The sequence below is a fragment of the Nyctereutes procyonoides genome, unplaced genomic scaffold (genome assembly GCF_905146905.1).
Source record: "Nyctereutes procyonoides isolate TBG_1078 unplaced genomic scaffold, NYPRO_anot_genome, whole genome shotgun sequence".
Classification (NCBI taxonomy): Eukaryota; Metazoa; Chordata; class Mammalia; order Carnivora; family Canidae; genus Nyctereutes; species Nyctereutes procyonoides.
The window spans coordinates 20930085-20945562 of record NW_026575040.1 but is presented as its reverse complement, the minus strand read 5'-3'; the positions used below and the strand labels follow the sequence as shown (position 1 = coordinate 20945562).

The 15478-nt window shown below is 33.0% G+C and overlaps 1 protein-coding gene across 2 annotated transcripts in view; it reads left to right on the top strand.

Moving 5' to 3' along the window:
- UNC13C (unc-13 homolog C) overlaps positions 1–15478 on the top strand; it is a 546797-nt gene that overhangs the window by 104453 nt on the left and 426866 nt on the right. For both annotated transcript variants that reach the window (XM_055319980.1, XM_055319979.1), the window contains exons 2-3: positions 9458–9480; positions 10065–10129. In XM_055319980.1, the coding sequence (XP_055175955.1) occupies positions 9458–9480; positions 10065–10129 (88 nt within the window). The remainder of the gene's footprint in view (positions 1–9457; positions 9481–10064; positions 10130–15478) is intronic.

Here is a 15478-nt window from a genome sequence, read left to right as displayed (position 1 = left end):
CTCTTACTCATTTTTTTCAAGGTGGAGATGGAAATTTAGGGTTGTTTTTTTTTCCCCTTGGTTTCCATAGATACCCAGGAGGAGGAACTTTGTGTTATTGCTAGGCATGACTGGAAGTTGAGGCTTCCCTCTGGGTCTCTGCTTATACCACCCTAGCTTAGAAGGGAAGTGTGCCTAATTGCTGTTTCCTGTGTCACCACCAATCACATTGAGGGGGTGATTTTGTTATAGCTGAGTAGTGATAAAAGTCCTGACTTGCCACTAGGCCTTTTCTAATACCATTCCTGTAAGAAGGGAAAGGGAATCTCATTATTACTTCTGTAGGGGAAAAGTTCAGGCTCTGTGATTTACAACTCCCTACTTGGCCTTCTCTGACAGCACTCCAGCCTATATGGGGGACTGAAGTACCTCATTACAGTCTGGCAAAGGGAAAAGTCTAGTCACTCCTTTTGACCTTCACTGCTGGGAGTGGAAAACAGTGGCCACTGGGTTTTGTGTGTGTGACTTTTGGCTAGAGTGGGTTAATTATTATCTAAGGTTTTTGTCTTAGTGGCCTGTCCCTTTCTTGTTTCTCCTGCTAAAGAGTTTTCCTTGGAGCCTTTCCTTGTCTGCACTATTGAGATCTCTGGGTTGCAGTTCAGGATATTTGAGGCAAACAGAAAACCCAGAAAACTCACCACTGTATTATACTTTGAGTTCAAAGTTACTAGCCAGTATGCCATCTCTCCAACTTTCAGAACTTTGTATGTGTTTATTTTATATATTATGTCCAAAGTTTTTAGGTGTATTTAATTAGAGTAATAGGGAGAGTAAATACATCCTTTTTTTTTTCCTGGAAGCAAAAATCTGATAGATTTTTACATTGATAAAGCAATATTTTATTTTGGGAATAAACCCTACTTGGATAAGTGTACTCACACTACGTCAGATGCAAAAATTTTCTTTAGGAATTTGCTTATGAGCCCTCCTATATGATACTGCTATCTAATCTTAGTTTGTACTATCATTTTCTGATTTTAATAATAAGCTTATACTAGCCTTAGAAAATGTACATCTCTTTTTCCATTCTGTGTGTTCACTTTACTTCTATAGTCAAATCTGTTATTGATATTATTTATTTATACTTGATAAAACTTTAAAAAATTATCTAGTGTTCTTTCTTATGATTTTCCTACTGGATAAAGTTCCTTAGTAATAGCTTTAGTTTTTTTCTATTTTTGTAAAATATTAATTATTTTTAGAAATTATATTTTTAATATTTTTGGAAATTTATCTTTAAGTATTAGCATTAATTGACGTAAAGATATTTATAGCATATCTGTAACTTTTAAAAAAATTCACAGCGTCTTCAGTTTTATCTTCTTTACATAATGATATTGTTCATATGTACATTCCCTCTTTTTAACCAGTCATCATAAAGCATTATACTTCACCCTCCTCCCCTCTAGCCACCATCGGTTTGTTCTCTGTATTTATAGGTCTGATTTTGCTTTTTGTTCATTTGTTCTGTTTTTTAGATTCTATGTATGAGTGAAACCATATGGTATTGGTCTTTCTCAGTTTGAGTTATTTCACTTAGCATTATGCCCTCTAGATCCATTTATGTTGTCACAAATGGCAAGATCTCATCCTTTTTATGGCTGAGTAATATTCCATTATATATATATATATAAAAAATAATATATATAATATACATATTATATATGTAATGACTGGGTATATAGTTTATTTTATAGCTGAGTAATATTCCATTATATATATAAAATAAGTTATATATTATATATATAATACATTTATATAATCTTTTCCAATTCATGAATCTATGGACACTTTAGTTGCCATATATATATATATAAATTATGTATATAAAATATAATACATTTATATAATCTTTTCCAATTCATGAATTTATGGACACTTCAGTTGCTTCCATACCTTGGCTATTTTAAGTTATGCTGTAATAGAAACAGAAGGGTGCATATATATTTTTAAATTGGTGTTTTTCATTTTTGGGGGGTAAATGCCCAGAAGTAGAATTATTGAACCCACATGGTATTTCTATTTATAATTTTTTAAGGAACTTCTATACTTCTTGCCCTAATGACTGTACCAATTTACATGCCTACCAACAGTGTAGAAGGATTCTTTTTCTTCACACCTTCACCGACACTTGTTATTTCTTATCTCTTTGATTCTAGGATAAAAAAAAAAATTCTACCTTAGATCAGTGTAACAGAATAGGTTTACTTCTGGTTCTCTGTTTATACAGTCAATCTATTGCAAAGGAAGCAAGAATACACAATGGGAAAAAGTCTCTTCACCAAATGGTGTTGGGAAAACTGGACAGCTGCATACAAATGAATGAAACTGGACCACTTTCTTATACCACACACAAAATGAACTCAAGATGGACTAAAGACCAAAATGTGAGACCTGAAACCATAAAACTCCTAGAAGGAAACACAGGCAGTAATTCTTTTATATCAGCCGTAGCAGCATTTTTCTAGAGATGTCTTAAGACAAGGAAAACAAAAGCAAAAATAAACTGTTGGAACTACATCAAAATAAAAAGCTTTTTCCCAGAAAAGGAAACCATCAATAAAAAAGGCAACCTAAATGGGAGAAAATATTTGCAAATAATATACCAAATAAGGGATTCATATCCAGACTATATAAATAACTCCTACAACTCAATACTGAAAAAGTCCCAAATAATCTGATTAAAAAATGAGCATAGGACTTGAGTAGATATTTCTCCAAAAAAGACCTAGATGACCAAGAGACACATGAAGAGCTGCTCACCATTACTCATTACCAGAGAAATGCAAATTAAAACCACAATTAGATATCACCTAACATTTCTCACACATATTTTTTCAGAAAATAATTTTACATAATTATTTTGCATCTTTACTATCCTGATTTTTACTATTAATTTATTCTTCTGTGATTCTTGAGTTGAATTGTGATATAGAGGAGCCAGAGAACAGAATCTTTGTGTATCATTTTATTCTGCCTTATTGTCCAGAGGACTGGCCTAGATTTTTAAAAACAAAATAAAATTCATGTTACATGTCAGTCTTGTTTGAAAATAGTCTGTGGTTCTACATTATAATTAGAGTATAATTTAAATTCCTTAATGGAATCTATGAAGATTTTTATGCAATAAACTCTATTCATCTATATTTTATTTCATATAATTCTTTAGTGTCACGCTCTCATGTTTCAGTTCCAAATACTCTATACTGTTTCAAGCTTCGGTGCCTTTGCAAGTTTTTTCCTCTAAGAATGGCTTCATTGAACTGACAAATGCCCATTAATAAATCATTGCCCCCATGAATTGTTTACAAACCCAGTGTCCTCTCTGGCTGCAGAGTTAAGAGATTTTTTCTCTATGCCCCCATATCAACTTGTTCATATCTTTCATATATCTTTATTGTATAATCATTGTTTTGCAATTTTCCATGTTACCTCTCCCAGCCCATAATTGAACAAAAAAGTATGAGATATGAGCATTAATATCTCACTCAGCACCCACCTCCTTATGTCCAGAATTCCAGCAGAAATGTGAGCCAGGCCAAAGGGTTTCCTCTGCCCTGGCAAGATCTATTGAATACTGAGAGCCCCACGAGAAAGTTGACAAGATTGAATAAAACAACAGGTAAAATACTATGCAAAATACCTAACATGTAGTGGGTACTCTGTAAAGGTCAATGGCAATTCAACAACACTCTGATTATAATACAGGCTTTTCTCTAGTTTGTTTTCAGCTCCCATCTCATGACTTTCAGGCATAGTATACATGTCTTAAAAGTCGAATGTATTTTGATATGCTGGAAAATAAAGCAAACCTATTTCCTAAGTGTATAGTGAACAATATTATCACTAGTGGGAGATTTATATTATCCCACTAGAGAGCAAAGAAAGGCATTAGAGCAATGAAGTTTAAGGAAATTCCTAAGCTAGATAGGCCTCCAGAAGTCAAATTCTTTATAAACTTTGAGATCTCTTCCATTTAAATTGTCTTTGAAAACTGTTATAGCAAGGTTAAAATACCAAGACAGGAAACAATACAACAATCTTTACTTTTATCTTAGATTATGAGATAATTATATCTCAAATTTCAGTGGTAGATATTAAAATTTTGGGTGGTAACTAGTGAGTAAATAATTCTCATTACACTGAAAATTACATCTGGAGGAACACAATTACAGAATTCAGAGCTAGAAACTTTAGATATATGCTGGCCAAACCCTCTTACTTCACTTAGATAGGAAGAAAAACTGAGTGCTCAGGAGGTCGTGTGTTGCTGTAAGTCACATTCAGAATTCCTTCTTGAGGATGTTCACATGAGTAACATTGATTTTAATACTCAAGATACACACTTATTAAGCGTATAAGAATATACATATATTTCCAGGTCCCTAAGCAGCGTGATTGAATAGAATGATATTCACCTAGTAAATATTTTATAAGTTAAAAATTTTTTAAACACTTTATGGAATTTTGAGACATTAAAAAATGTACAATACCTAGAACTTCACTTTAATCCTATTTATAGAGGAGGTTTCACTATAAAGTAGATGGATGCATTGTGATCTTATATTAAGGCCATTAAGTCACTGAACTGCAAAATGACCTTGCACAATGATAGGACTTTTGAGACAGGGGGCATGGGGAACAGCCTTATAAGGAGCATCTACCATGTAAGGTTTGTTTGTTTGTAATTACAGAGGCTTAATCAGAATTTGACTAAGCAAAAAGAACTACTTGTAGAACAACAGGCAATTTGTCAGGGAACAAAGCCATTGTGAATGTGTGTGTGTATATGTACTGGTTATACGTATATGATAAGTTTATGATGTATATTAAACCTATATTTGTAAATATATGAGTATTTTTTACATTTTTGTATAATATTTAAATGTGTTTATATTAATGGTCACAAATTATTGAATCAAGGTCATATAATATAATTTTCAACATCTATTTCTATACTTGATCATATATGTTTTTCCAGGGGTTTTGTGTGTATGTGTGTGAATAATGAAAGTGCAGATCTTTACACATTATTTTTTTCATGACTTAAAATTATATTAGTTTGCTAGATCTGATATAACAAAGTACCATAAACCAAGTGAGTTAGGACAATAGAAACCTTGTCAGTTCTGGAAGCTAGATGGTCTGAGATCAAGGTAGGCTGAGAGGGCAATGCTCCCCTCTGATAATTCTAGGAGAAGGATCTGTTCAGGCCTCTCTCCTAGCATCTGGTAGATATCCTTGGTTTGTGGCAGTGAAGCTGCAGTCTTCAGATGGCATTTTTCTTGTGTAGTACATCTGTTTTCAAAGGTCTCCTTTTTTATAGACAGTCATACTGGACTGGGAACCACCCTACTCCAGTATGACCTTATCTAAACTGCAATGACTCTATTTCCAAAGAAGGCTACATTCTGAGATACTGTGGGTTAGGACCTCAGCATGTGAATTTTGGGGAATATAATTCAATCTGTAACAAAAAAAATATTCTGAGCATCAACTTCAAAAGAATATTTCTCATCAAAACAGTATGCTAGACATCATTGAAAATTTTTCTAAAAATTTAATTAGTTTTCACTGCCATCAATCATGCATCAGAGTGTCAGATTAATGGCACCCTCAACAGTATTTGGTATTATTTTAATATTATTAAAATGTGATTATCCTGATTTTTACTAATTTTGTAATCTGATGAGGCATAGTTTTAATAAATAGTATCATTTTTTCATGCTTATTTACCATTGTTGCACTCTATTTGTGAGTTACCTAGTCACATTCTTGACCAATTTTGGGGAGGTATTAGGGTCATTTTTTTTGAGACCTGTAAGAGTTCTTTACATACTGAACATATTAATGTGCTTTTAGCAAATACGTTTCATTTTCTTTTTGTTTTTATATACAAATTACTACATGGGTATAACAAACTTAATAAACTTTACCTCTATCTATAAATGTATCCTCTTATTCCATAGAGTTAATAAATATCCCTTCATATTTTTACTTGTTTTTCTTTACATTTGATTATTTAGTATATCTGCAAAGTTATGGGCTATGTGTGAGATGAGGATGTAAATAAATATTACAGATACTTGAACTTTGTTCTAAGCATAATTTATAGACCAGTATGTCTCTTTGTATTTGATAATAATCCATCCTTCCTTATTTGTTAAATTCTTAAGTACAAGGGTTTGTTACGTGGATAATTTTGTTGAATTTATCTTTCAATCTATTTTGCCAGGACAATAATGTTCGTTAGTATAGATTTTTAATATTCTTACAAGCTTCCCTCATAATTCTCCTTTTAAAAGGTCTTAGATCTCTTGACTTATTAATCCAGTTATACTTGAAATGTTCTATATCCTGCAACAACTTGTCATTAGGATTTTAACTATTAAATCTATAAATATGTTATAAAATAATTTTCCCTGGGATGCCTGGGTGGCTCAGCAGTTGAGCGTCTGCCTTTGGTTCAGGGCGTGATCCTGGAGTTCTGGGACTGAGTCCCATATCGGGCTTCCTGCATGGAGCCTGCTTCTCTCTGCCTGTGTCGCTGCCTCTCTCTTTATCTCTCGCTAATAAATAAATAAACAAACAAACAAATAAATAAATAAATAAATAAAATCTTTATAAAAAATAAAATAGGTAAAATAATTTTCCCTGTACAAGAAGATGAAATAAATTTCATTTGGATTTTTAGATACTTCCATAAAGTGTTGTAGCTTATTTAAAACTGTTCACTCAATGTTCAGCAAAAATGTATTGTTCGTCTGCTATATTTCAGAAATGTAGTAGAACTTAGAAAAAGGAGATTAAAGATAGATAAAATCAAGGAACTTTTATCTGGACTGCAGATGAAGAAACTGACAAAAGATGAGGATTAACTGGGAGGAATGTAGTGTGCAGGGCTCATGCACGCAAGCCATGAATCCCTGAGAGATTACAGGTTTCCAGGAGAGGGGGTTTTGCTTTGAGTGAGTTTTGGAGGCTCATAGATAGCTAGATGAAGAAGGGGAACACTTGTTTTAAGGGAATGCAACTGAAAATTCAAAGGCACCCAGATTTCAAGGAGTGCACCACGAAGATGAAATGGCAAGAACTTAATTGTGATCAAAGTGTAGAATGTGAAGACTCATGAGCCTGCAGTAGATATAGATCTGTTTGTTCTCTTGTGGGCATTAATGTATTTTATCCAGGGAAGGGGAGTGGTGTGATTTTACCTGTGTTTAGAAAGGTTTCCAGGGGGACAGTATAGCAGGTAGACAAGAAAGGAGTAGGAGTGAACAAAAATATTTATTGATAACTAATAAAAATATGTATTCAGTTAAGGAATGAATGAAACATTGAATGAATAATGAATGAAAAAGTTGAAATGTATTAGATTTAGCAGCTGAAAAGTTGTTGACTTTAAGATTACCTTTACTCAGTGGAATGGTTGATATAGAATCTAATTATTAATAGTGTCAAAGTAATGCGTATTTGAAATACAGTTTCATGCCAGTGTTTTTCAAGCTAGTTATTGTGATTTTGTAGAAAATTATTGTTTTTTGTTTAGTTTATAAATTGTGTTATATCCTCACTTCTACCTATTTTATTAACCTTAATAGTTTTGCGGGTGATTTGCTTTTGAGTATAAAATTATAATGCCTGAAAAGAACAGCTTTGGGTCCTGTTTTCTAAAATTTATATTGTTTATTTTTGCTTCATGTGGTCTGCTTTAATCTATTGATCACAATTTCAGTAAATACATTAAAATGTTGGTTGTAAACATTTTTGTTTTGCTTTGAGTAGTAATGGGAATGCCCTAGTATTTCACACTGAAATTTGTTTCTGGAGGTAACATGTTTTTTTTAACATATTAAAATCAAGATTCATTCCAGCTAATTTAAATATGTTTAAAAAATTATTTAGAGGGTTTTGAAATTTTATCAAATAGCTTTTTGGTACCTATTAAAATGTAGGTGCATATTGTCTGACCAATTGGTATCTCATATTAAATTATTCTATGATTTTAAATTATGCTTGTGACAATCTTGATGGATATGATATATTCTTAATTAATGCTGAATTTTCTGTGTTGCATACAGTACCTTAAAATTTTTATGGCCAAAACAAGATTGTTTTTTATTACTTAAAATTTTATTCTGTTTTCTATTACTCTGTAATTTTGTTCAAAGACTTAACTCTGAGATACCGTGAAGTATCTAAAATTTGCCAAAAATAGTTACAGTAATTAATCAAGCCATACTTAATGAGTAAAAAAAAAACAAATACATTTCACATTTTTATCAATAAAGGTTGCCATTGAGCTACAGACCTAGATAAATCTTTATATGGCTTGGGCTCATCCATAAAAATGAAAGGTTTTGAGAATGAACCCCAAGGTCATTTTAACTCTAGCTGTCTGACAACTTGAATTCATAGAGTAGTCCTTCCAGCTTTATACTAATAGGCAAAATGGAATTAATAAGTTTAAAAGCAATACTACTATGTAAGGTAGAAATGGACCATGCCATGAGGACCCTGGCAGATTCAGACCTGGGTTAAAAAAAATCCATTGTTCATCATTGTTTATCTTGGTTCAAGAGCAGTTGAAACTGAGATGTTTACCCTGTGATGTATCTTAAATTGCACTGGAGAACTGCGGAACAGTAACCTGCTTTCTGTTTTGTTCAACTTACCTGAAATATGGGATGTAAAAAGCAACAGATGGAGGATGAGGGGCCCTGGAATTTTTTCCCATTTCTGCCAAGCTTTGTGATATTAAGTCATTTAACTTCTTTCAGGCATCAGATTTTTTTGTTTTTGTTTTTTGTTTTTTATTTGCAAAGCAGAATATATTCGATTAATCTTTTAGCTCATGAGTTCTATGACAAGCCATAAATAAATAATCCCTTAATAAAACATGCTAAATGTAAAAATAAATAAATAAATAAAATAAAAAAAACATGCTAAATGTATATAGTCACCTGAAGTTTACTTTGACACGTATCCATCTCAGTTGATTTTTTGAAGAGTGTTTAGAGGCCAATAAGCAAAGTATTCATGACCTTTTTGTAGAGTTGGGTCTAGACTTCAGACTCCAGAGAATTTAGTGTTTGCCCCATGTGCTTACTAAGTGCCAGAGCCCCAGCTGGGTCTTAGGACTTCTTATTCTTCAACTGTGTTCTTTTCTTTATATGACACATTATCTTTCATTAAACTCTATAATCACCCTTTGATACTTTTCAAGTATTTCGCTATATTTTCCAGCTCTTTAAATTATGAGGACCAACTATCCCCCTTCCCTTGGGGTTCAGCCTTGAAATTCTGTTTATTGATGATTTTTAACAATGAAAATAGTAACACTTTGTGTATATGTTTAAGTGATTTCTTAAAGTACTCCATCTAACATTTATTCCTTCTTTTCCTGATTCTCTTTCAGATAGCAGTTCTGTGGATGAAAAGGTTTTAAATCATACTTTTTCTTCTCTCCTGAGGGATCTTGTCTCTTGTACATGTTTGTTTGTGACATATTAGACCTGTTTGGGTTCCTCTGTTTTAGTTGTGAAATGTGCATGTTATCCCAGCTTTCCATTCTTTAGTTGTCCTTTAAGTGTGCCCCCAATATGTTGCATTTATGAAGAGGTTATACCTTGCCAGCTGCGCTTCCTTTAGCTTACTCTTGCCTACCTAGGGGTCGGCTACGGTCAAACTCAGCATCTGTTCTTAAGTCTGGCTAATCATGATCTCCCTGACTGATTCATGATGTTCACTGCACATAGCAAGTTTTAAGGGCAAATAGTATTGGGAATGATATATTTTCCTGGACTGTGCCAGTACTTTTGTTTAAATGCTGACAGCTAATTTCAAAACCTCCACTCACAAAAACATATAGTAGCTTTGACTTGGAGCTGACCCTGCTTAGCATCTGTCATCCTGGGTGTTACATGTCTAGTGCAGTTGACTCGTGTCCCAAATTCACATGTATGCAGCTATAGTATGCTAAAAGCCTGTTGTTTTTCTCGTTTTTTTCTTGTTTTTCACTTCAGGCTCGAATAGTAAGTGGCAGTGATTTGGATGCTTCCAAATTCTCTGGACTCCAGACGATTGGTGGGTGAGTACATTCATAATCTTTTTAATTCATTCCATTCATCAGTGGTATTTGGCTGTGCTCTCACCATACACATTTTGAATGCAGGATGTTGCATGATGATATAATTAACTAGGCTTACTGTTGCTTTTTTTTTTTTTTTTTAGAAAAAGTAGCTTTTATAGTTTTTTAAAAATGTAATGTATAATTGCATGTGCATGTACATAATTATGCTTACATGTATTTGAATACAAAAAAGTCAAAATCACCTAAATGAATCAGTTAAGATTGTCATTCTGTATACAAATATACATAATTTTTCATAAATGAGTTCACATTAATACAATTAATACTATCTTTTGATCTGCTAATTTGCAGTTGATAAAATGTACATGAATGTTTTTCTATCTTCATAAGTCACTGAATGTAAACTTCATTACTTTGTATTGCTATTTAATGGTTAGATGAAAGTATTTAAAATTTAATCACAAAATAATGTATGAATCATATCTTGCCTGTAAAATACTCAAAATGCAAAGGATCTCACTTAATGCCTATAATTACATGTTGGTATGAGTTTGACATGTATGCTCATAGGCCTTTCTGTGTCACTTGCATACATGTCTATGTTCCCATAGAATAAGTAGTTGTATTGTCTATCTTTACCATAAACTGGGCCATTCTACATGCAAATAAATAAGCACTAATTTAGTAATGGCATTGTAGTAAGTATTATCACAGTTATTTCTTATATAATGACTGATCCGATCCTTAAAATGGCCCTCTGATGTAAGTACTAACTTGACCTTCATTTTACAAATTAAGGAAATGTTGTATGAAACAGTTTTAAAAAAACCTTTCGCTTCATACAGCTAGTAAGTGGCAAAATCAGTATCCAAACCCAGCTAGTCTGGTTCTAGAATCTGTGACCTTTCTCAATAGGCTATCCTGCCTCTGCAACTTGTGGATTTTTTTTTTCTTTTCTCTTTGCCATTTAGCAACATGCCCTAGAAAACTTTCCACTTCATTTTTTCTAAGTGATGTAAATATTTTAAACATTTATAGAAAATTTGTTTATCTTCTGTTAATGTATTTTCAAGAATATTTCTAGGTGCCAGTATTACAAATGGTACTATAGCAAACATAATAGATTTTTAAAGTGAAATTGTCAACCAGAGCTTATGCACAGTATAGACATACACAAAGACAGATAAGTTTTCTAAGTGTTGACATTTGAACACTTGTATACAATATAAATAGAAGCAACATTTAGATAATGTATTAGGTATTTAGACAAAAAATAGTTTTACAGTTATGTTTTATAATACTCTCACTATTTGAAAATCTCGTGTTAAATACATCCACATGTTACTTTAAATTAAACATATAAATTTTCAAATTTTAAGTATGGGCCTCCTGGAAAATAATATACACCATTTTTGGTTTGATATTTTTCAAATAAAACTTGATTTTTGTCAAATAACTCATATCTTCATTACTTTTATATCTGTAAACTCTTCAATGTTCTTAAAAGATGTGAAGAACTACTCACATCCCTACTATAATTGAACTTAGAAAATAATTAGATTGAATTCCAATTTAATTATGAAAATATGTGTGTCATGATCTTGGATTTATCTCAGTTTATAATCTGAGAGTTCTTGCAACTCCTCCCCATGGCATCCAATACTTAATAACAACTTGTTTTCCTATTCAAAGCAGCAGAGTTAATCTACAACCATGTCTTAAGTGCAAGGTGTATAAAATGGTTAGATAGATTATCCTTGCATTTTGAACAAATCCCTTCCATTTCACTTTTCCAGAAACTTCTTTTCAAAGAGACTTTTGCATTATGATGGTATGGGAAAGGGGTGATAATTTTCAGTCATTAAGAGAATATGCCATTATCTGAATGCTTATTTCCTCTTGAAGAAACAGAAAGGTACATTTAAATATAGCCTTCAGTTACAACCTCTTTAGCAAGATTTACTTATTTTACTTTTCTATAAATATTTTACATTTCCAATAACATTTTACTTTTTCTATAAGTATTTTTAAATATATTGTTATAGAATGAAACATTACTATAAATCTTCTAAATATTTTAACTTCTCTTGTCCTGGAAAACAGATTGGAGCAGAATTTCAGAATGAAGTCACCACTTTGTGACAGTTCTCCATCCCTGACTTCTCTACTTCAACATCTCTAGCTAGTTTAGAGCCAAACCATATCAATCCTTCCCTCCCCCTTCTTAAGTGTCAATGAAGGAATAATCTATACACACTGAAACCAGATAATATAGTTAACAGTGCTCCTGTGATTTCTACTCATCTCTCTGTAGAGTCTCTTGTAAGTGTTGCTAGAAAACACATAGCAAACTTATTTTTCTCATCTGTCAAAAAAAATCAGGCAGACTCTGAAAAGAAAATGGGAGAGAGAAAAGATCAGAACAAAGGAAGGGAGAAAGCTAGAAAAAATATATACTTCAGTGTATATATTTTGAAATATATATTCGAAATATATATTTCAGTGATAGTATTTAACATTTTATTTCTCCCAGTTGTTTTACAAGAATTTGGTCACTATTTTCATATTTGTAAGCTAAGAGTCCTACCAGAAGCATACACCAAGATATTAGAAGTACAAAAGCTTTTTCAGAGGAGACATCTCTGAGATAAATGGAGAGAGAGCACAAGTAGATGAGAGAAGCCTTAGGACCATGACATGGGTCTGACATCTGTAAGAGGAGAGAGATAAGGAAGGAGAACTAGGCATTAAAAGCCTTAAACTGACCAGTGAGGCTACAAGGAAGTGCCAGACCAATGGGAAACCCTATATAACAGGCTTACTGTTAGAAGAGTCCCACATTGTGCAAATGTGACCATCTGTATTACTTCCGCCATGCTGAGTTATTGGTTTGGGTCATCTTGATGAGTGTGGCATTGGGGTGAATACTGCAGTGGATTCTGTGAAAATGTGGTGGTTGAAGATTGTCATCCAACTATACTTTTCTCAGAAAGGTTTAATTTAAAGGTTTTTTATTTCTTCATGAGAGACACACAGAGAGGCAGAGACATAGATAGAGGGAGAAACAGGCTCCCTGTGAGGACCCTGATGTGGGAATCAATCCCAGGTTCCCGGGATTACGCCCTGAGCAGAAGGCAGATGCTCAACCACTGCACACCTAGGTGACCCCCCTCAAGGGGTTTTAAATGACACATACCCATAGCTACCTAACCTCTGATAAGTGAATTTGGTGAAACTACTTTAATAAATGATAGTGAATGAAGTCATGCAAGTACGTTCTACAAATATGAGTCACTTTTTAAAATCAGAATGACCTTCCCTTGGTTCTTTGATTGCATATAACTTAAGTTCCCCCTTGACTAAACATCTATAGTTAGTTCCTTTGGTTGCATGATGAGAAGCATTTTGAGGCTTTTGTATATTCTTTCTAGTCTTAAGGTGTACTAGCCTTGTCTGCACTAGAATTCAGGGAAGTCCACAAAACAGTGGTGAGAATAAGGAGAAAGATAGTTTGGGAGAGGAGATTCTTATTTTCTCTAGTTCTCTAAATTCTCTAGATGATAGCTCTCCTGGAAATAAATTCCTTAAGCTTATGTGAAGGAAGGTTTATTCTCTGTCATGGTTCTGAATGAGGCTGCCACTGCTTTCTTAATCCCAGGAATCTGGTGGTGACTTGGCAACCACTACCAGGATTATTGAACCTTGGCAGGAAATAGGTGCTATTGAGAGAGGTGAGAAAAAGAGATTGTTGAAGAGCAGGACCCTGAGAGCCAAATAGAAAAAGAGAAGCTTCCATTTTGACCTAACTCTCAAATAGGTACAATTGCAGAAAAAAGAAAAAAAGTGTATGTGTATGTGTGTGTATATGTATATGTGTGTATGCATGTACATATATAAAGATTTTTGCTGAAATTTTCAAGGAAGTTCAATTATTGACATAAATGAATAATCTGAATGTGAGCAAGCAGTTGTCAGCTAAAGTTTTGAATAATTCCTTTGCTTTTAAATTTACCTTGATTAAAATAGTTATTTTTTTGTTGTTACTGTTATAAAACCTGACATGAGTTAGGTTGCACAATATGTGGATATAGGTGGTTTAATATACTTCTGATATTTGTCAGACTTCTAACATTACTTTTGTACTTCTCTCTAAAGTTGAAAAGGTTATATACTGTCTGGATGCCCTATTTTCCACTCCCGGCCTTGACTTTCATATTTGGCCAATGCCTAAAATCATTTAAGTTGGTAGCTAAGGATGTTCTTACTCTTCAGAGGCTCTTAACTCCTCTTTTCTCATTCTCCTTCTCTTGGGTAGCTGAGAATTTTTTGCTTAGTTTTTTCCTACCTAGCCTATAAATGAAATTCTCTCTTATCCCCTCATTTAACTTCCTTACTTTTAAGGAAAGCCCCAGGAATTCTCTTAAGCCTAGACGATGGCTGTTTCCACTTCTATAATCCCTTCCTTGGGTCAGTGGTTTGTGCTACACAAATACACCTGTATGATCTGAACCAAGTGTGCCAAGTATTAAGAAAATGACAGACCCCATTTAAGTGTGCTTCAGTAAAAGTGGGAGGCTACTCTTTGAAGAGAAATGGAAGCCTTTGTCTTTTACTTTTCAGTTAGCTGTTTTTATGTAAGAGTTCCTTTCCTTTCAGTGGATTTTGTATAGAAGGAGTTCAATATAGATTTAAGTAAAAATGAATTTGGATTAGAACTTATTAATTATTATAGGAGCTAGCAGATGCAGACAGCTCTGCATTCCTAATTCATTATTGGATAGCAATTCAAATCACCATTCCCATAATTTTTCAACTTATATTTACTTATATTGCCATTAATCTAGTTTTAATCCTCAATCCCTTTTACGTAGGTGAATGCAAACTGATCTTCCTTCATTAATTCTTCCACATTAAGTTCAATCTATACACTGTTAAAGATTAATCTCCTCAAAGCACAGTCATTTCTACTTAAATGTGTTTAATGGTTCCTCAGTTCTGCAGTATAAAGTATGGATCTTTCTGTATTGCTTTGAATATATTGATTTCTATTTCTCTCTATAATAAGGAATTATTATCTCCCCTTTCTGTTCACATTTGTGTCATTCTTATGGTACATATGAGTTTAAATTGCATAAATTAACAAAATTTGAATCTTCCAACTTGATTTTAAACTCTTTAAAGGCTTAGGGTTGGTCTTTTTCACTTAGATTTTCTTCCATGAAGTATATAATAGTGCCTTGCCCATATGAGGACCTAACTTCTAAATTAATCTTGTCTTGGATTTGGCAGTCTCTTAGATGAGTTACTTTCTTAAAAGATTATTTTTTTTCTTTTTATTTTTTTAAA